Here is a 9,105-nt window from a genome sequence, read left to right as displayed (position 1 = left end):
GGAGAGCAAGAAGCTGGAGGAGAACAACCACACTGTTTAAGAGGAGCTCCGGCTGCAGAGGGAACAGGTGAGGAGACTTGACGGTGTCCATCTTGTAATAACAGTTTGTCCATGACACTGAGTCACTGTAGCAGCAGACGGTCTCCCGTTGATGTCTCCAGCTGTGGAGAGCAGCACCAACGTTACCTCTTCTTCTGCTTCTGTTCTCCCAGAGTTTCAGCCGTCGCTGTTTCCTGTTCCATCAATCAGAAACCCAAGTCAGACCCAATCCCAATGTCCACCCTAAACCCAAACCCTGAACCCTTAAACTCTAAACCCTTAATCCCTGAACCCTAAACCTTAAACCCTAAACCCTTAACCCGAGATCCAAACCCTAAACCCTGAACCTTAAGCCCTCAAACCTAAACCCTCAACCCTAAATCTGAACCCTTAACCTTAAACCCTAAACCCTCAACCCTAAATGCAAACCCTCAACCCTAAATCCTCAACCCTAAATCCAAACCCTAAACCCTGAACCTTAAACCCTTAAACCCTTAAACCCTTAAACCTTAAACCCTAAACCCCTATCCTCTTAAACCCTAAACTCTAAACCCTTAATCCCTGAACCCTAAACCTTGAAACCCTGAAACCTGATCTCTAAATCCAAACCCTCAACCCTAAATCCAAACCCCAAACCTTAAACCCTAAACCCTAAACTCTTAAACCCTAAATCCAAACCCTCAACCCTAAACCCTGAACCTAAATCCTGAACCCTAAACCCCTAAACCCTTAAACCATCAACCCTCAACCCAAACCCTGAACCCCAAACCCTAAACCCTGAACCCCAAACCCTGGACCCTTAAATGCAAACCCTAATCCCTGAACCCTTAAATCCAAACCCTAAACCCTTAAAACCTCAACCCCTAAACCCTTAAAACCTCAACCCTAAACCCTTAGACTCCATGAACTGAACTGTGGGTAATTTCCTCTGGTAAAGCCTACAGAGATGCAAACTTAAGGAAAGGGTTCTTAAAGGACTCAAAATGAGGGTCCTCATGGACTGATGATCTGACAGTGGAACAGTTGGGCCTTAGAATACTTTACTTCTTCCTCCCATGTTGGACTGAGAGCAGTCTGAACGTTGCAGTGACTCACCATCACCTCTGGGGGTACAAAGCTGTATTACAAGATGGGACGGTATGGAGCTAGCTGGTTAGCATGCTAACTTCAGTAGATGTCTCATAAACACAAAACATCCATGCTGCTGCTTTGACACATAGAGAGGTTTGGTGGGTTTTTGGATGTTAAAACTAAACATTTTATCACAAACCCCAACACGTAACTCACTGTATAGTTTATCTTAGTAGTTAATCATTTAATTGGAGTCACTTTTAGCTTCAGTTGATAGCAGCTTGTGTCTTTTTTCTGTAGGTTTTTCTAGCTTTGGCCATCAGTCCTATTCATGCTCAGTGACATCATTAGAAAGAAGACTTACAGGTGATCAGTTTAAAAACAGGAAACAGTCAGTTAGTGAGACGTCCTGCTTCATCTGAAGGTAGTTTAGATCCTAGTTCCTCATTTCTGGGGCTGCTGGCAGCGAACGTCTGCAGCTTCTTATCCGTTCATGGTGGCTGGAATAACAACAAAGCCAGTCATCTTTAACGCTCGTATTCAGAGGCATCAGCAGCAGCAGCAGTATCCTGTGATACAGACAGAAAATAGTGTTTGAAAAGTTGCTGCTGAAGACGATGACTCACTCAACCAAACATCTCTGCAGAGTCACATAAAGTGTGAAGATGACTCAAACTCACTGGGAGCAGACACATGTATAAAGCTCTGCATGTTTCTAATGTGTACATGTCTGTTCTGATGGAGGTGCAGCCTCATTCCAATAAATGACCAGACATGCCCTCAAACAGCCTTCACAGAAAAACAGCAAACTAAGCAAATGTTTAGTTTAAAATGTATAACAAAATCATAATTCAGTTTTTCTATCATCTCAAACTGTGAAGTTGACATGTCTGTTCTGAGAAATATCAAACTCAGGTTCGATAATTATGTTTGAAACAACTTGCAGTGGTGTGTTAGTTACAGTGTTTAATGTGTCATATATCATGTTCTGTGTTCAGTGACTGGTTGTGGGGTTCTCTGGTTTCTCTGGCTCTCTGGTTCTCCGGTTCTCTAGTTCTCCGGTTCTCTAGTTTTCCGGTTCTCTAGTTGTCCGGTTCTCTAGTTATCCGGTTCTCTAGTTATCTGGTTCTCCGGTTATCTGGTTCTCTGGTTCTCTAGTTCTCTGGTTCTCTAGTTATCTGGTTCTCTAGTTCTCTGGTTCTCTAGTTCTCTGGTTCTCTAGTTCTCTGGTTCACTAGTGCTCTGGTTCTCTAGTTTTCTGGTTCTCTAGTGCTCTGGTTCTCTAGTTTTCTGGTTCTCTAGTTCTCTGGTTCTCTAGTTATCTGGTTCACTAGTGCTCTGGTTCTCTAGTTTTCTGGTTCTCTAGTGCTCTGGTTCTCTAGTGCTCCGGTTCTCTAGTTCTCTGGTTCAATAGTTCTCTGGTTCTCTAGTTCTCTGGTTCAATAGTTCTCTGGTTCTCTAGTTCAATAGTTGTCTGGTTCTCTAGTTATCTGGTTCTCTAGTTCTCTGGTTCAATAGTTGTCTGGTTCTCTAGTTGTCTGGTTCTCTAGTTGTCTGGTTCAATAGTTCTCTGGTTCTCTAGTTCTCTGGTTCTCTAGTTCTCTGGTTCTCTAGTTCTCTGGTTCAATAGTTCTCTGGTTCTCTAGTTCTCTGGTTCAATAGTTCTCTGGTTCTCTAGTTCTCTGGTTCAATAGTTCTCTGGTTCTCTAGTTCTCTGGTTCTCTAGTTCTCTGGTTCAATAGTTCTCTGGTTCTCTAGTTCTCTGGTTCTCTAATTCTCTGGTTCAATAGTTCTCTGGTTCTCTAGTTCTCTGGTTCAATAGTTCTCTGGTTCTCTAGTTCTCTGGTTCTCTGGTTCAATAGTTCTCTGGTTCTCTGGTTCTCTAGTTCTCTAGTTATCTGGTTCTCTGGTTCTCTAGTTCTCTGGTTCACTAGTGCTCTGGTTCTCTAGTTTTCTGGTTCTCTAGTGCTCTGGTTCTCTAGTTTTCTGGTTCTCTAGTTTTCTGGTTCTCTAGTTCTCTGGTTCTCTAGTTATCTGGTTCACTAGTGCTCTGGTTCTCTAGTTTTCTGGTTCTCTAGTGCTCTGGTTCTCTAGTGCTCTGGTTCTCTAGTTCTCTGGTTCAATAGTTCTCTGGTTCTCTAGTTCTCTGGTTCAATAGTTCTCTGGTTCTCTAGTTCTCTGGTTCAATAGTTCTCTGGTTCTCTAGTTCAATAGTTGTCTGGTTCTCTAGTTATCTGGTTCTCTAGTTCTCTGGTTCAATAGTTGTCTGGTTCTCTAGTTGTCTGGTTCTCTAGTTCTCTGGTTCAATAGTTCTCTGGTTCTCTAGTTCTCTGGTTCTCTAATTCTCTGGTTCAATAGTTCTCTGGTTCTCTAGTTCTCTGGTTCTCTAGTTCTCTGGTTCAATAGTTCTCTGGTTCTCTAGTTCTCTGGTTATCTAGTTGTCTGGTTCTCTAGTTCTCTGGTTCTCTAGTTCTCTGGTTCAATAGTTCTCTGGTTCTCTAGTTCTCTGGTTCTCTGGTTCAATAGTTCTCTGGTTCTCTAGTTCTCTGGTTCAATAGTTCTCTGGTTCTCTAGTTCTCTGGTTCAATAGTTCTCTGGTTCTCTAGTTCTCTGGTTCAATAGTTCTCTGGTTCTCTAGTTCTCTGGTTCTGGCTCCATGTGGAAGACACAGATCAGCTTAAAGCAGAACAGGACAATTAGAGTCTGATTGGCGTTAAGGTGTAAAGTGATGTGTTCAGAAATACTCACATAAATACAAATACAAAAATACAAATACACACTGAGAAGTACATTTACCCTCCGATATGTGAGGAAGAGATGAGCAGCAGCAAGGACCTGAAACTGATCTGTGATCTGAAACAACAGGACTGTGGACAGTCCGAGTGCTGACATGGTGGAGGACTGTGTTGGTGTACTGAGGGAAGGATTCATCCCAACGCAGTATTTATAAAGTGATTCACAGTGAAGGACGAATGGAACAATCATCACAGGGAAAAGGAATCCACCCGTGTATATAAAGAGGATGATGAAACTGAACACATGAAAATAATTCATAATCATACATGTTTGTGCCTTTGATTGCCATTTTAAATAATAATCACGCAATCAGTGAAGCTCGCTGATAATGAACGTGTGGCTTCTTCCATATGTTTCCAAGTGGACTCGTTGAGGTGGGTTCCTGCTCTGAGTGGTCTGTTGGCCTGATTACCAGGTTTATAGAGACATTCACGGTCCCCTGAAGATGTCCCAGTGACTGTGGTGACCCTCGGATTTGTCCTCTAGCGCCACCATCAGGTCACAATTTTAAATGTGTCCAACACTTTCAGACCAAAATGTGTGATATTCCCATCAGCCTCTGCTGGACTTAGTGTTGGGTTCTATTGTTAGCATGCTAACACAGTTAGCATGTCGCTGGACGTGGTGCCACTGATGTTTTCGGTTAAGGTTTTCTCCACTTTTCTGTCCACTGCAGTTTTACATGCAGTGATGTCATGAGTGTTATGATATTTAATAGGCTGATGGCCACAGCTAAGAAAATAAGATGTGGCTTGTGATAAGCTGGAATCATGGTTTGAGCTGAGCTTTGTGTTTGTTTCTGATGGAAACGATGCTGCTGTCTGCTGATGACTGTTTGTCTCTGTGTGTCTGCCGACAGGAAACTGTTGAAAGCAGCACCGTCAGACTCCATCCGGCTCCATCTGCCTCCGTCCGCCTCCGTCCGGCTCCGTCCGGCTCCTGCAGCGCTCCGTCAGGCTTCGTGCGAGCAGCCGGTCCGGCCTGCTGTCCCTCCTCCTGGTTGAACTCTGCATTCAGGATGCCTTGTGTTCCTCTGTCCTGCTCTGTTGTGTTCTTGGTGAATGCTCCCGGTATGATTTGTTCGGGCCGCCCCGCCCGGCCGTGCGCTCGGGTTTCTTGGCGGCTTCGTTTTTACTTTACGACTGTTTTTTTGTTGTTGTTGCTCTTAAATTTCTTCAAAGAATGTAAATTCCTTGTACACTTTTTCAGGCCTGTATAACTAATTCTAATGATGCTTGTGGCTGAGCATGCCGATGTTTATTTGAATTTGAATTTGGCCTTGTTTTGTGTGCTGTGTGAAGCCTCCGTTGGGCGGTGCTGAGAAGCAGCCGCCTCACTGCTGTATAACCCCACTGTTCTCTGGTTCGTAACACTGGCTAATGGACGGTCTCAACATTATGTTTCCATGAGAGGAAGAGTCAATACTCACAATATGAAACAAGGAACTGGATTTACTGTGAATGATTTCTACACATGCAGTTTATTGTAAATGTTACCCTTAAAACAAGCTGACTCATCCTTCCACATTTTATTCATCTCAGGAGGGATTTTTTTAATTCCTCAATGTTGATCAATAATTTGATCTGAAAATATGAAAAGAAAGCAAAAGGTGAGACATCAGAAAAGTGAGTTTGTCCACCTGTGATTCCATTTAAGACACTACAGTCGCCACCTGTTGAAGGTTGAGACATCGTTGTCACGTTCATTTTGATTTTGTTTCTCATGTTTGGGTTTTGAAGAGCTTTACTGATGCCAGGTCTCAATGTTCTGTTCTTTGTGTTGTTGATGTATTTATATTCTGTGTGCGGCCCACCTGGATGGCTTTACTGCACCATGAAAGATGAGCCTTTGTTTACAGCTGCATCATGGAGGTTTGAAATGGTACTGAAAGGGTAGAGGGTGAATAAGGCTATCCAGTAGCCGTGCTCAGTTTCTGTAGTATTATTGCGTGTTGTTTTTAGCTCATGGTGTGAAGGATGACCTAAATTGAAGACAGTGGATTGGCAGATTAGATGAGGTGCATAAAGATGGTGACTCTCTGGTTCATCCCTCAGAACAACCCGAGACTCTGCCGAGAAGAATCGACCTCTTCATCATTTCTGGTTCAGTTAAAACATGACCTGCAACACAACAAATCCTTTCAACACATTTCCATATTCAGGATTTATGCTCTAAATGACAGTATTCACCGTGACTCAACAGGCATGGAAGGTTCTGTTCAAGTCATTTGGTGGACTTTCTGAAGCGGTGGCTGTATCGCGCCTGCTGACCTCAGCGGGTGACAAAGCGCTTCATCCAGTTTCAGTGTCTTGCCCAAGGACACTTTGGCATGTCGACAGGAGGAACCGGAGATTGAACCACCAACCTTATAATTAGAGGGCATCCATCTGAGCCCCAGCCGGCCCGTAGTTAATGCTAACATGCTGAATGTTTCCCTGAACAAAACACATTCCAGTTGGTCTTACGGATGGCAGTTTTCCAACCGAGCCGAGTGGACATCCTGTTCTCTCTTTTAATTTCATGTTTTTAAATAGTTTGTAGAATTTAACCGTGTCGCACACTTCCCCGCTCGGCATTTTTAAAATTACAACAGTTTAATCATATTGTGGGATGGCATGACATGAAACAGTTGGTCAACATTTTTGTGCACCGAGTTCATTTTTTTTCTCGTGTTTTATTCCTTTACAAATAATCAGGTCAGCAGTGAAACCAAAGAGGGTGAGATGAAAAGGCCATACTTGTGTTGTAAATACAGACTTTTGTTTTGTACTGTTGTTGACAATAAAGTGTACATTTTGAAGAAAAAAAAAGAGTTTTGTTAATAAATACTCCCTATTTCCTTCCTTCCAATAACTTCAGTGTGTATAAGTGAACATGTTACCGAGTGCCTCTGGGTGTCAACAGCCAAATATAAATTGATCTTTAGGAGCAAAGATAAACAGTAGCATTTAGTTCTCACTGCTCCTTTTTGGAATGATGTCTGATTAGTTAAAGGTGCACTATGTGAAAATTACATTAATCTTGTAATACAACCAGTCAATGTACCCTAACCCTCACAATCCAACAGCGCAGAGATCGAAAGTGGTTGTTGGTCTGTCACTCATGGGAGCAGCAGTAGGTGCCGATCCCTGACGGAAGGGCACTTCTACCATTGGTATGTCCCAAGGCTCCACGTACCGACCCTTGGTGGTCTACCAAGTCCTTCAGCGGTACGTAAAGCTCCACGTACCGATCCTTGGTGGTCTACCAAGTCCTTCAGCGGTACGTAAAGCTCCACGTACCGACCCTTGGTGGTCTACCAAGTCCTTCAGCGGTACGTAAAGCTCCACGTACCGATCCTTGGTGGTCTACCAAGTCCTTCAGCGGTACGTAAAGCTCCACGTACCGATCCTTGGTGGTCTACCAAGTCCTTCAGCGGTACGTAAAGCTCCACGTACCGATCCTTGGTGGTCTACCAAGTCCTTCAGCAGTATGTACCTATCCCTGGAAGTGTGCTACTTTTCCACTTGTACAAACTTGTAGGAGGTGACTTTAATATTTGCTTAGATCCTATATTAGATAAGTCAGCCACAACAACATCCAATACAAAAGCAGGAAAAACTACTTGGAGATAATTTTATCTGAATTTCAGGAGCAGGACCACACCTCAAACATATAAATACCTGCCCATCCGGCATATCTGTCTGGTCCCGTTGTTCGTGCAGGAATGCCATGCCGCTCGCTCATCTTACTTTCGGGATTGGCCCCACCATCATTCTTATCCTTCGACGTCCTCTTCGCCCAGCAGACGGTCCTCACACCGTCCAGCAAACCCACCAACTCCACTTTCACCAGGGACCGAGCTAAGGCGGTTCACCGGCCCAATCGCCATCGGGAGAGTTCCAGGAGAAAAAAAAACACATCTCCGCCGTCCTTCATCCGAGATTCTGCTCGAGGAAGATCATCCATTGGTAAAGTCGCCGGCACAAAGTAGCTGCAGTCCTTCACCTGCTGCAGCACTCTGCTGTAGTAAAGGGAGTCTCCGGGCACAGCTGTCCACCTCCAGCCGTATCCACACCACCGGCCATGAAAGAAGAAAACAAACAAAAAACCTCCAAACGAACTGTGCTCCGTCGGCAAAAGTCCCATCAGAAAGAGGGACCGTTACCACCACTCCGATTACGAGAAGTTATCGGGAACTTCTTCCAACTTCAAAACTCAACTTCAAAATCCATTGATGTTAAACTGTTCTTGTTTGTTGTTTGTTTTTGTTTTCCCACAGCTGTAATCCACAGAATCATCCCCTCCGGTGGCGACGTCGCAGGCGGAGACTCGAAGTCTCTGCCCGTGACGTCACCAGGTTTGCCAGGTCTGCACCTTCCTGTCCTCTATCCCCCTCACCTGCTTTGTTTTCTTCTTGGGTTTCGTCGTTCGCCATTACTGCCACCTACTGGACTGAAACCTAATTGTCTACAGTTCTGCCTTGTTTCTGGCACCGGGATGCCCTCTCTTCTTCATATTTAATCCCAGCAATTCTCCATGTATTGTCTCTGGCACCAGGATGCCAGATATCCCTTCTACACTTAATTTTCAACAGTTTTCCGCAGAGATGACAGGTTCTCTCTACTCTATACTTCTTATTCAACGGTTTTCTGCTTCAATTCCAGCACCGGGATGACAGGGCCCCCATCCTCTATACTTTATTTTATACGGTTTCATGATCCACTTTCCACATTGGGTCGACAGATTCCTCCTCCTGTACGCTTCATCTTCAACAGGTTCATCCTGTTTCTTCCTCCTGTTCTCCTCTCCACTACCACCTCATTCTCATTCAGTCTTCGCCTGTCTCAGGCGCTGGTTCACCAGTCGGTCTTTTCTTTTTCCCCTTGTTTCAGCTGTCCCAGGATCCTATTTCCATTTCATAAAGATGGTGCTTGTTCTGGCACCAGGATGCCAAGTTCCAATTCTCCTGTCCCTCTACTTCATTAAAGTCTTGCCGTTCTCCGAGCACCAGGCTGCTCATTTCCATTTCACCAGTTCTTCCATGTCCTCAAACTACTACGCTCAATTGGGGCACCGCTCTGCACGTCTTCTTTCCATCTGTCCACCTACTCACCAAACTACTGCACTCATTTCAGGCACCGGGATGCCTGTTCTCCTTTTATTGTCCCCCTACTTCACCAAATTACAGAGCTCATTTCTGGCACCGCGGAGTTCCCG

At 44.5% G+C, this 9,105-nt stretch overlaps 1 protein-coding gene across 1 annotated transcript in view; it reads left to right on the top strand.

Moving 5' to 3' along the window:
* The window catches only part of alcama (activated leukocyte cell adhesion molecule a), a gene marked incomplete at its 5' end in the record, with an annotated part of 34,940 nt that extends 28,224 nt beyond the window's left edge, over positions 1-6,716 (top strand). The window contains 2 exons of the mRNA XM_069687755.1: positions 1-67; positions 4,766-6,716. The exon at positions 1-67 is cut by the window's left edge and continues 45 nt beyond it. Of these exons, the coding sequence (XP_069543856.1) occupies positions 1-40 (40 nt within the window). The remainder of the gene's footprint in view (positions 68-4,765) is intronic.
* Positions 6,717-9,105: the final 2,389 nt, after the last annotated feature.

The sequence above is a fragment of the Brachyistius frenatus genome, unplaced genomic scaffold, assembly GCF_029030835.1.
Source record: "Brachyistius frenatus isolate BFR_SWC_R1_liver_20210118 unplaced genomic scaffold, ASM2903083v1 Contig_487, whole genome shotgun sequence".
Taxonomy (NCBI): Eukaryota; Metazoa; Chordata; class Actinopteri; family Embiotocidae; genus Brachyistius; species Brachyistius frenatus.
This window is presented reverse-complemented; position numbering and strand designations above follow the sequence as displayed.